We start from the raw sequence: 13680 nt of genomic DNA, 5'->3' as shown, positions 1-13680 counted from the left end.
ATTTCATGAAATCAATGAATGGTGAGAATCGTTAAAAGCTATTGAAATCCTTGCATCTGATTGGCTCAGAACAAGGTAGTCGATGAATATCACCGACTATTTTCTTCATGAAGAGTTCCCCTTATGGTAAATATGTGATGGTCTGATTCTTGATTTTATGTAATAAATGCACCTGAGATCGAGTCTGGTTTGTATTTTTGGTGCTTGATTGGGAATTTGGACGATTTTAAGAAATATATTTTGGATACAAAATAAAGTCATTTTGTGTTTTTATCAATGGATTGTGATTTTTAGGCTTATTTCAAAGGAGAAACCGATACTTATGATTATAACATGTAGGCATGTGGTCTCTTTGGACAGGTTTCTTGAAAAGCATCTACATTGAAAATGAAACCATAAAGTCTCCAAAAGCAGGATCCATTGTATTGACCTACCTGTATATTTCAAAAGAAAGAGATCCCCCTTAAAGGCATAAGAAAGCAGTTGCAGCAAACAATTATTTCATGACAAAGTCCCCTTTAAAATCAAGGTTAAATGCCACCATAATATCATAGATTTAGTTCTGTATGGTACATTGTAATAAACTTATTTTTGCAAAGTCATGAAATCTTAGCAGAAAACCGATAATTTTGATGATCACTTACATGAAAAGACATGCGGGACAGTGTATTAATATTGTTTTTAAAAATAACTGACATTTTATAGAATTTCTTTCTTTTTTTGCTAATTTCTCAGCAATGACACATTTTTTCCAGAGCCATTTGGCACATAATATTGTATGCAAGCACTCGGGTGGTCATTTCATTGGATTCTGTTCAAATTCCTTTTTGAGATCATTAAAACTGGTATTTATCTTTAAAACTTATTCTTCATCACCCAATCAATATGTGAGATGCTTCATAGTTGTAGGAACTATAATATACAATATTGGAAGGAAAGGGTGAAATTTATTGAAATTAATTAAGAGTAAAAAAAAATGAAGACTAGAAATATAATTCACCACATGAACTGTAGTTTGGATAAAAAGTGTGCCAAGTGTGTCTTAATGTTCTTTCCCTTTATATAGACATTGTTTTCACTATCTTCCTAAAACTAGTTTGCTGGGAACTAGTTTAGTGGAAACTAGTTCAACGTGTAATGAGAACAGTCAAAGCGGTCTTGGAAGAGATCTTCCAAACCGGTTCAGAGAGCCACCTCGCGATGTAGTTTTGAAAATTGCTTTGCCTCGTTAAGCTGGTTTTAGCCCAAGTGAGGACACAACTGTTCTTCGGGAAGCAATCTTAGCACATTTCGAGTACGCTACTCCATGCACTGTATGTGGAATTCCTATGCTGCATGCAGTTTCAAATTTCACGCGAAACATGTCACCCCACTGAGAGTGTTCCCATGGCAACAATATCGCTTAACGTGAAGTAGTTTTGAAAACCACTTTCGGGTGATCAAATGGGAATGCTAGCAAAGTGAGCTTACAACTTGGTTTCCTGAACCGGTTTCCAGCAAACTAGTTCTGAGGTTTGTAATGAGAACAGTGTCTTATTGCCAGGTGATAACTTCTTTCATGATGAGCCTTAGGAAGTAGGGTGCTTATATGAACCCAGTGTTCTGTCCCCCACTCTTGCCTTATGCAATTTATTTCTTTTTTTGTGTGTAAATCAAGTGAATTGGTTACGTTTGCTTGGATTTGTTGAAAGTGTTGAATTTCAGAATTCGTGAAGTAAATTTGCTAGAGGCCCTGTTGCATAAAGTTGTCCCTCAATAGTAGCTTTTCTTAGGGTACGTTCAATGTTGAATTTCCAATTCAAACAGCAACATGAATCATGATTGAAAACTCGATTAAAAAACATGGAATGTAAACATGATCAGCGGTGCACTGCTAAGTGTCGAAAATATAATGCTGATTATTTTTTGATCGTCTTCAATATTTTTGTTAGGGTAGCTTTAGTGCCAAATTTGACCCATCACAAGTAAGGTTAATTCTGGCACCTGCTTGTGTAGGCTTCCACTGCGAGAGAAAATTTAAAGATGTTTCAAAACTAGATGGTGTTCACTGTCACATTCGCGATGCTGGAGGTCGTAAAATCGGAACTGATCTTTTTTATGTTTAAATTTGTCTTTGAAAGACATTTACTCTTACGACCAGGAATGGAGGACATTGAACGCACCCTTTGTTTCTCATTGCAAACCAGTTTGGAAAACCCCCTCGCGATGTAGTTTTCAAGATCGCTTTGCCTCGTTAAAGTGGTTTTAGCGTAAGTGAGGACACAACCGTTCTTCGGGAAGCGATCTTCATACATTTTGAGCTACTCCACACAACAGGTGTAGAATGCCTATGCTGCGGTTTTGAATTTTGCGCGAAACGTGTCACCCCACTGAGAGCATTTACATAGCAATATGAGCGCTTAACGTGAAGTGATTTTAAAAACCACTTTTGTGTGATCAAGTGGGAATGCTCGCAAAGCGATCTTCCAAAGTGGTTTCTTGAATCGGTTTCCAGTAAACTAGTTTTAGAAAGCGTAATGAGAATGGCCTCTTTGTGAAACACCCCTCTACTCTTCTTTATTCCTGTTAGTCATCGAGTCTTTCCTAACTTTACAAAAAGTTTATGAAATACCTGAAGATTGAAATTTGAATATGCACTAATTGTATCTGAAGCCTAGATAGAAATTCACATACTACATGTACATTGTAGGGCTAATAAGCTATATTGTTAAATCTCATTGGAGAGACCTATTATTTCTTGGAATATTACCATCTTTGTTTCATGCCAATCTGATGTTGATTTGGAAACCCATTTTTAGTCCAGTCCTGCCACCCTATGTTTTCTCATCCCATGCAATAACTACATTTCTTTGTAACAAAAAAATGAAACAAAGGATATTTCTACAAAAAAAATCATTCATGTGGAAAACACAAGGCTGTCTGGGTTGATTTATTTATGGTAAGGTTATGTTTATTATGACTTCTAATGTTATGTTTATTATGACTTTTAATGATTTTACATGTTATGTTTTCAAACAGTATTTCAGTGCAGCATTGTCTTCTAAAGGCAGTCTATATTTTGTAGTATTGCCGGTAATGATTGATTAACTCATGGGGGGGGGGTGTTCGTGAAAGTTATGCCATGTAGGCTTAAGGGCCCCTGCAATCAAAATGGGCAACAACAAAAAATGAAATTAGCATATATAACATTTATTTTTCACAGTGATTATGAATATGATAATGATATTTTTTTTCGAAAATCAATAGCTAGCCTTTGTTTGCAGTTCTCACATTTCATAACCTCTACCCCTTTTTTGTATTATTAATTTCAGTCAATTTTATGATATGCTCAATCGTTTAGTGTATGATCTCTATATCAACAAAGGTGGCAAATTCAGCTTCTCCAGTATTACAGATTTCATCAAAGGATTTGAATTCTAATTGCATTTCATGTTTCAAATATAACCTCCTGGCTTTGTGTGAAAATGCCCTAACATACATTTAAGTGTATGATCAGCCTTATTGAAGTCCATTCGCTTTGGACAATATTCAATAATCTAATATTGCTGTTTCAATCTAAGCCATAGCAATGGACTTTTTTTCCTGATCCCTACATCAATTTGAAAGTCACAATGAGTATCAAAAATAGAAGCTGTTGAAATCCTAGGTTGTAATTGCAAAGATCAAAATTATTTTAAGTAAGTTTCTGTTGTTATTGAAACCAAACAAGATTTTTTTTTCTCTCCAAGGTCATAGATATGCAAATGATGTGCTACAATCTTACCATTCCCAGGTGCCAGATATTAATATGCTATGGAAGCTAGTTTCCCCTAAGGCCATATCCTTAATTTGTACCATTCCTCTCTGTCTACCTGTTACTAAAAATAACACAGGCCATATGAGGTGACCTTGTCTGCCAGCCTTTTCTGGAAGTGGATGAGGAGTGCCCTGCCCTTTTTAGGGGACTAGTCTCCAAGCGCAGACCAGTAGGTCCTAGTAAATGAGTGTTCTTTTGTAATAAAAAAAAACTATGATAAAAGAAATGACTTGTTTTGCACTTATGCAGCAAGTTTGGAATTATGAAGAATTACAGATCCATTGATTCTTTTGTCTTTAAAAACCATTTGTACCTTTCTACTATAGATGTGAGATGTGTAGAAGTTATGCAAAGCATATTAACTCAATCCGGAGTTAATCCCCAGTAACTCCACTTCACCTTCAGTATGAAAACACCCTGTACTACTGCTCAAAATGCATGCTCCACTCTAGGTGGTTTCAGACCGCCTCGAAGTTCGTCAGTTCCAGGTATTCTGTGATCGGGAAATTACCCCGATCAGAAAATACCAGGGGTGGTATTCTGTAACTCTGTCATAACTTTTGTCATAACTTTTGTCATTTCTCTCCGAGATGTGACACCGCTATGATTGTCACAAATCGGTATTCTGAAAATTGTCTTTTCCCTGTCATATCTCTCAAAGTTCCCACCCATCTTTTCGGAAGCAAACCAATCAAAATCATCGTTAGTTCCCAGTTGGAGCCCTTCTAGCCAATAGGAAAGCCCCGTTGCAAGTAGGGCGTATCCCCAAAACAGTTGCTGGCATCGCGCAACTACGCGTATATTTATGCGCTTAATTACAAAGAGAGACAGGGAGCTATGAAGAATTTTAGAGGAGAAGTATAAAAGTAAGGAAAACAGAGAAAAAAGGAGGAATAAATATGGAGGGCCTAACTAATTGTAGCATGAAAAAATAATTTTGAAAATTGTCATGGAAGATGAGTGAAACTAATACCACAATCTAATCTAAATAATATAATTGTTTGCTTGACATTCAGTCGGCAGGGTATCGGGATATTTGGTACTAAAAGATATGACAAAATTTATGACTGCTACCCCCCTGTCATAACTTTTGTCATATCTTTTGCTTGTATAAAAGGATTACGCGCATTTAAAGCCGCGTATTTTTGCTGCGCGCTAAAGAGAAGAGACAAAATTTATGACAATTTTTGTGACAAAAGTTATGACATCCACCAGAATACCGATTTTGTCATATCTCTGAGATAAGATAAAATATGGAGAAAAGACAATGTTCAGAATACCGCCCCAGGTATTTTGGTAATGTGAAAGCAAACTATGTGTAATATCCCCAAAAGAAAATACCCACTAAATAGTAGGTACTTGGCGAAATTACGAGAACTTTCGCGGGGATTTTTCCAAGGTCGCAGGTATTTTGGCGATGTGAAAGCAAATTACGGGAACTTTTATCCCAGCGTGTCGTTGGGCGCGGCGGTGTGGGTGGCTGCTGGGCTAGTGATTTTGAATCTGCCGCCTTGCCTGCTTATCAGACTACACTGCGCATGCTCGTAACTTCGGGAACTTATCCCGAAGGATGTGTTTCGGGGCGGTGTGAATGCAGGAATAATTAATGGGTATTTTTTAGCCTAAAAAAGTTCTCGTAATTTAACGGGGATTCTTGTGATCGAGGCGATTTTAAACCACCTTCTGTTGGGATAATATTCACTATCGTATAGGACTGATTCAATAATGAGCACCCAGTGTGAGAGAACACACATGTGCTGTTGCCTAACCTACTTTTCCCAATGCCAGCCAGTCCTTTGTAAAAACCATTACCGGTATCTGCTTTACCTGCTTGTCTGTGAAGGTCTATGTCCTTTTTTTTTATCATATTCTTTTGCATTGGTCATTAGTCCTTTCGTTCCACCAGGCAAAAAAAAATGATTACATTGAACTGCCTAAATCTGAAACATTTGAAAAGGTAAACATTGCAATGAATGGGGATTTTCTGGGGTCTTTTTTAAATCTTCAAGGGTTCTTTTGAGCATTACAAATTGAAATTGCCCAGAACCCTTTGTAATTTTTCCCCCGATGTTCCACCCATATGCCTATTAATCAGAGACCTGTAACTCAAAGCTTAGCAATGATCGTAGAACATTTTTTTTTTATTATTGATCTCAGTGACTTCAATGTACAATCAGTTATGAAAACCAAGCATGCTATTAATTCCTATAACTTTAGTGTTATGGGACCCGGATGTAAGCTTTTTGTTCGACCGTCATGAAGAGTGTAGGCCTTTACATGTATGTGTTTGAGGCAAGTCTGCCCTCTCGTTCATCGATGGCCCCTGTGGCCGTTTGTAAGAATAAATATTTTCTTGAGACTTGAATATTTCATATTTGATATATCCAGTATGGTCCTTCCATGTTACTGGTGTAGACTTGGGGTTTAGGGCTATCGCTCTCGGTTTGTGTGAGGCATCTTTAGCTCTTCAAAGACTGGTTGTGGTTTTTATTCTCCCATTTCATTTGCTTATGCCGTCAAAAAATGTTCAGTATCATTTTTTTCGGGGGGGGGGGGGGGGGAATGGGGTGGTCCCCATTATTCCCATTATTATTGATATGAAAATACATGTATGATATTTATAGTGCACCATTTTCACTTTTGGTAAAAGTAAAGAAGTATCTCAGTATCTTTGTCTATCTCTTGTATTTTTGTTGCGTTTATAAATACAAGACCTCCTACCTCTCTTCCCTCTCTAATAGTTACCTTACCCTTCAAATATCAAACTGCTCCTATCACTCCATCCCACTCATTCGCTCTCCTCAATCTCTCCATCTCCTCTTGGTTCTCATCTTCCTCCTCATACCATTCCTCATCTCACACTCCCAACATCCCTCTCCATTGCAATCTCTCTCCCTCTCTCCCTGCTTCAGTCTGGCCCGACCTCCCATTCTCAATGTTGATAATGGTGATCAACATAACACTCCGCCTAGCATAGCAACCAGTGTGTTCCTTCCATTCCTGATGACTTGCGTGCTAGTCTGCCATTTCACACCTTTAATCAACAAAATAAAGCCTCCCAATCCATGCCCTTGAAATTCGTCTCTGGAATGTACTCGTATTCCGACTGAGGATGTATCTCCTGTGGACCCACTTCAATTAGGCACACTTTCAAGTGCTTCGTTAGAAGAAAAGCTACCTTGCACTGTCTGCATGGCAGTACAGTTCACTAGGCACAAGTTTTGTCTGGACTGTGGGGTGTCGGGGACAAACTAGCTTTGTAGCATGAGCAACTATTCTTCCTCATCTATTTTTAGCACAGGTTGGCTATTCCACAGGGCATGTGCTGCACACATGAAGGATGTAGTAAAGTTTGCGTGCATTTTTTCCATGGCCTGCTGCCCGCCCGCTTGCTTTCGCTAAAGACATCATCCCGATCACATACATTTTATGCTGATCAGGCTATGTCCCGTAGTGCTAGAACCGAGTTGCTGTGATATCGTGATTTGTGGGGAGGGAATAGTTTCTTGCAGTTGAAAGTGTTCATTACACTTTAATAGAGAAGCTCTAGATAAATAAATGTCTTACAAATAGAAATTCTTTTAAGGACTTCAAATGACAACACATAACTGAGAAGAGCTGTCATGAATATCATATATTACAAAATGGCGGTGTTTTGGTTAAATATGGATATCTATGTGATAATATATTCTTGTATTGTCCACTACCAACTACACCTAAAATATGAATGGTGGAGAGAGGTACAATTTACCTTTAATGCAACACTAACACTAACATCTTTGTTGTATAGATTGTAGGTGAGAGCAGGATCAAAGATAGCATGAGATAGAATGTGAAATATAATAGTGATTGATAATGCTAGAAAAGAATACTGTGCTTTATGTTAGATTAAGAATAAATAGAAAAGAATGAATAATGAGATGGATAGAGAGAGAGAAATAATGGAGAGGGGGAGGGGGGAGAGATGGACAGAGAAAGGGGCGAAGCAAGGAACGAAAGAAGGATGCTTATTGAACAACATCCATCACACTTGAGAGAATAGGAACATAGATTGTGAAGTACCACCCCCCCCCAAAAAAAAAAAACAATTATAAAGCATCCACCTTCCAATTTAGTTATGATTTTTTTTAAAGCAAGAGTTGTAATCATATTTTGAATATGGTACTATTCTGTAGTGCATTAGATCGGAATTATAAAAGATTCAATGTATCTGGAAGAGCCTTGCATATCCAAGTGTCTGGTCAAGGCAATGATGTTTCATGTAAGCTGTCTCTTTCTGACCAGTACTTACTGTATTGCGTTTATTTTAATTGTAGATTCATAGAGTCTGGCAGAGTTATCAAATCTTCATTGGGAGAAGCAAATGTATGTTGATTGTATTCAAATAATACTCTCTGTTCACTTATGTTTTGATATTGTTAATAATGAACATCAAATTTTCTCCCAACTTAAAAAAAGAAGATATGTCACATTTGGTTCATGAATATTAACCCTTCTGCATTTCTAGATTTGAGACAGTAAAATAAAAACAATAGAATTTCATCTTTCAATGGTTTTAACAGTCTCCTTTTCCTCTCCCTCTGTTTTCTTTTCACAGTTTTTTAGATAGAGTTGATACAATAAGAAGACCAGACTACGCTCCTGACTTACAGGTAAGACTGTGATCCATGACAACAAATGTACATTTGGAATGATTTACCCAAAGCATGCAATTCGGTATATTATTTTTCCTGATACTAAAAAAAGAGGGAAAAAAATCATTAAAATAGGTTCTCGCATCCTGAAACAAATTCTTTTCTTAGCCTTTAATGTCATCCAAAATGGAGGGATTGTTAATAGAAAATACGGTGGGAGTTAATGTAACATTTGCGTGATTCTTGCTATTTTTGTCACCACATTTGTTGCTATGCTTCTGCAAATAGGATAAAAAGGTTTGCAAAAGCTTTTAATATTCATATAGAAGGTGAGTTCTGCATTAGTGTTCACTTTTGTCGAGAAGTAATATTCCAATTTTGTGGCTTCTCATTTCTTTGATGGATGGAGTACTAATCAAGAGAAAAATGAAATTAAGGAGTTTTTTCTGATGTCTCAAGGGAATTTCTGCAGTGTGTGGTTTTTCTTGGAAGAGTAGTATTAATAGCTGTGTGAATAGATACCTGGATCGAAAAAAAGAGATTAATTTCTTCCTATTACTGTGAGCAAGCTGCTCAACCTTTAATCAATTGAGTTTCATATCTTTCTTTCAATGACCGACATCTAGTTTTAAACTGTAGTTTCTCTGATCATATCTGCTTCTCAATGGTCTTGATTCAGTGTAAAACTGAAACGGGATCTTTCATAATGTGTACAACTTCACATGACGTTACAAATTTTGAATACAATCCCATCTTCCATTAAGGAGGCACCTACATGCTCTTCATTCAGAAGTTATTTGTTTTAAGCAGTTTTTTATTGAGACAGTGTAGACAATAGCTTTAATCAACTCTTCTTTCTTTGTTTATTTTCCTATTAAACACATAGAGACGCCCATGGGCAGTGATGTTCGCTATACAAGCACCGTCATATTATTACTATTAATTCCTTGATGTATGCATGGTTGAATTTGATAATCAAATAATTGCTGAAAATTGAATGGTGGTTTTATTTTTCATCACTTTCGTTTTAGTTCAACATCACTAAAATACCAGTGTCACCAACCTCTCCTGCACATGCACACAAGATAATAGAAATATATGTATCTTAAATGGTGGCCGATAAAGCTATCTGTGGAATAAGTGTATCGACCATCGAATATTACGTAGCAAAAATGGCAGTATCCATTTTCTTACAGTTGCACTGCATCAACTGAAAATTAACTTTAAATGTAATTTAATCATAAGAGATTTGAAAAAAAGAAATATTTTGTGCAAGTCACCTAGTTTTATTTGTATCTGATATTTAATTTTTACCATGAATACGTGTGAAAAATTCTATCATTAAAACGTCTACTTGTAAACAACATCGTTTATATTGAATCTCTTTTTCTTAGTGTTAATAGAAGATTTGAATGCATCATATTTTTTATATAAATAATTTTGCTTTTTCTTTTTGATAAAGGACATTCTCCGGTGTCGTGTCTTGACGTCTGGTATCTTTGAAACAAAATTCCAAGTGGACAAAGTCAACTTTCAGTAAGTTTCTTTAAAGCTTTTTTCAAAACAGTAAACTGAACATTATCTTCAGTCTGTAAAGGAACTCGTATTAGATAATGCTAGCAAAGAATGGGGAAGAGTTTTATTGGTGATTTTTTTTTAATTATTAGCTCAAAAACAGCTAAAAAAGGACCTGGAATGAGGAAAGCAATGAGCCATGGAGAGGTGTCAAAGTGAAAACACTCTTCTTTTTTTTACAATGAAAATAGTGCCCTGTGAACAATTCATAAGACTGGAACAAAACACAATTTCATGCAATATGCACATGATAGGTACACCACAAAAGCATGAAAATATCCTATTAAAAAAATATATATCTGTATTTTATTATTTTTGATAGATGTTTACATCAGGAAAATGTATGAAAAGTTAGAAATATCAATATCTATTGTTACATGACAGAGGATAGGTGATTTATGAATGAAGTTAATTGAAAATCAGTTATATGTTTGTGACATTTCATGGCCAGTAGCTTTTAGCTTATATTCCTTTTATATTATTTTTCTCTACTTTTATCAATAGCATGTTCGATGTAGGAGGACAGAGAGATGAAAGGAGAAAATGGATCCAATGTTTCAATGGTAAATTGATTTTCATTTATCTTTTGAGAGAAAGATTTCAAAAGGATTTGAAGATCATTTGTCAATTGATATCAACCAGAATGAAATCACTTAATACAACAGCTCATATGGGTCAATCTAAAAAAAAAAATGAATCTCAAGCCCTTTGTTGGAGGAAGGAGATGGGGATGACAGTATGCAACAATACATCTTTGTAAAATAATAACATTAAAAAAATATATTTTACAATGGAATTCGGTCGCATGCAAAAGATTTTAGGTTTTTCTTTTTCTTTTCCTCCTTTTTCCGGTCACAAAGTTTTACTTAAGTTTATTTTTAGTGTTTTACTTTCACTGACGGAATTGCCAAGAGAAGGACAATTTTGCTAGTAAGACCTCATAGCATGTACAATGCTCTTGAAAATAAAAGGGGGGGGGGGTCGTGATATCTCACGATGGTAAAATTTCATGTTGCAAAAGTTCAATTTGACCCTTCTTCACGTCAAAGAAAGTCAAAGTGTGTATAAACCATTTATTAGTCATACATGGGGAGTATATTATACACAGTATGCACTCCTGTCATTTGGACTTTGTACAGGCTATTTTTCATCATAGACTCACTTTACAGGGATTGCATGTGAGCAAACAAGGTCATATGTGCATTCACATTTTGTGTTATATATAGTAGGTTTATAAAATGCAGCTTGATGGACGTACCACTATCTCATTCTATTTGACTACATCGTGGCTGTATTGATCTACTTTGGTTGGTTAGGTGGCTGGTGATCTTCTCTGTTGTTCGGTTTGGGCTTTTATTCTCGTTTTTTGTTGTATTCCAGGTATATTGACAATATATACATTCATGGAAATACTTTTTGTGTTGAATTCTCATTTATGAGATGAGAAAGATAGATATGGTGATTTAAACGTCAATTGATTTTTATGAATGCAGGTAAATGGAAGTTTCATCAAAGAATAACAGATTTGTGTGGATTTTGATTAAGTTTTGATTTTGTGGTGTCAGATCCAAGCAGTTGATATGTATGTCATGTAACATAGATTCGTAAGATTCACAATTTTTTTTTCTCAGAAAAGCGAACATGATCGTTCCTTTGCATCCATTAAATCTGTAATCACTTATTTTTCCTGTACGTTTCTGTGAAAAATATAATCGTCATGGACAATTGACCAAATTTATAATGCATGATGTATAGGGGATCTTCTCGTTTGTGATGCTTTAAGACTGACTTTGAAAAGTGGAACTGTTATTCTTTTATGGATTTTTATGAAATTTCATTAAGATCGCCCCCCACTCCCTCATTTTTCTGTTTTTTTTTTAAACTAACTAGATGTCAGGAAGGATTTTGTCTTTAAAGGGGAAGTTCACCCTGACAAAAAGTTTATTGTAAAAATAGCAGAAAAAATAATAAAAAATATTGCCGAAGGTTTGAGAAAAAATCATCAAATGATTAAAAAGTTATTAGAATTTCAATTATTTGATTTGTGACGTCATATGCGAGCAGTATTCCTACATAGCGAATGGTGAAAAATCAATGAAATGTCATTTTCTCAGAAAATTGGAAATGGTTTTCATTGGAACTTTTGTATATCAATAGAAAAATCATTTCACACCCGATAATGAAAAGAAAACAAAATTAAGTCATCAGGAACCATACAAAATTTGAAATTCATACATTTTATATTACATAACACATGGGGCAGCTGCTCGTTTATGACGTCACAAATCCAAAATTTTGAACTCTAATAACTTTCTTACTCTTTAACGGATTTTCCTCAAACTTTCACCAATTTTTTGACTATTTTTTCTGCTTTTTTTACAACAAAGTTTTCTTCAGGGTGAACTTCCCCTTTAAAGTGCCCATGGTTTTTTATATTCATTGTTGATCCTAAGAGTGAAGTAGGCCCTCTTGTGGTGATGTTTGTTTATGTCTGCATCCAATGCATGCAAATTTGAACAAATCTCTCCTTAAGTGAGCCAAATTGTAGATAAATTGAACCCTTTTCTTGGACCAGCTGCTTGGGTTAATTGACAAATGTGGGACCAAAGATGCTTGTTGAAAGGTCACGTTGAAGGGAATACGGGGAGAGACTCCTATGATATCAAAACATATTCAGTTGACATGACTTGTGATGATAAAGCAAGAAATTAATGAACATTGATCTGATTAACATTTGTCCAGTGAAGTATAGAAACTAATTGATAATATCTTTGAATACAGGCTTACAATTCATTTCTTCCATAGAAAGAATGACCATTAGGCCATTATTTAAATTTTGTACTCTAAAAAAAAAATGTTTCAAAGATGTTACAGTCAGGCCATTGTTGTAGTTATATCAATTTTTTAGCCCTTTTGAAAATAGTTATTGAAACACACTCAAACACTGAAAAGGGTGCAATTTGAAAGTCAATTCTACAGATCCAAAAAAGACATTAAAAGTCAATTTAGGCAACAGTTCAATCACGATTCTCCTACAGGCCTTCTTCTGGTGCAGACATGTATTGCACACCAGGGAAAAAAATACAGGGGGAGGCTGGGGGGCAGTTTAGCCCCCTTAATATTTTCAAAAGAGCATAGCAAACTCAAAGAAGAGCCCTGGAAAATCCCCATTTATTGCAATGTTAAATCTTATCCAATGTTGCAGACTTAGGCAGTAAGTTGTGAAAAATATCCCCCCCCCCCAAAAAAAATAGAAATAAAATACTGATCTGTGATGTGTGGTGGATAGTTGTAGATAGAGAGCGATGGAATATTTTTCTGTATTATTACTTTTATGTGTTTATGTATTGATTAGTGGATTTTTTTTTCATTCTTTCCTACAGAGAGATGTCATTACAATCCTTTCGAGTTATTCGTTATCACACCTGTCCAAACCGTTCTAATATAAAGACCTTTTTAGTACATACTGGCCATATTTAGCCAGCTAAATATAGTGTGTGGTATTCCAAATCTGACTTGAGAAATCAACTCATCTCTGAGGCCTGTTTGGTAATTGAGTGAATTCTTTGAATAATGCATTAAAATCTTATGTTTATCTCATTTACAAGGTTTTTGGCAGATATTTTGCTCATTTTTTAATTCTTGCCTACATAGAGATGTCATTAAAGTCCTTTC

The 13680-nt window shown here is 35.5% G+C and overlaps 1 protein-coding gene across 1 annotated transcript in view; it reads left to right on the top strand.

The window, feature by feature from the left end:
* The window catches only part of LOC121407687 (guanine nucleotide-binding protein G(s) subunit alpha-like), an 81592-nt gene that overhangs the window by 39158 nt on the left and 28754 nt on the right, over window positions 1–13680 (top strand). Inside the window, exons 6-8 of the mRNA XM_041598872.1 lie at window positions 8394–8448; window positions 9893–9966; window positions 10510–10568. Of these exons, the coding sequence (XP_041454806.1) occupies window positions 8394–8448; window positions 9893–9966; window positions 10510–10568 (188 nt within the window). The remainder of the gene's footprint in view (window positions 1–8393; window positions 8449–9892; window positions 9967–10509; window positions 10569–13680) is intronic.

This window comes from Lytechinus variegatus, chromosome 2 (assembly GCF_018143015.1).
Source record: "Lytechinus variegatus isolate NC3 chromosome 2, Lvar_3.0, whole genome shotgun sequence".
Taxonomy (NCBI): domain Eukaryota; kingdom Metazoa; phylum Echinodermata; class Echinoidea; order Temnopleuroida; family Toxopneustidae; genus Lytechinus; species Lytechinus variegatus.
This window is presented reverse-complemented; position numbering and strand designations above follow the sequence as displayed.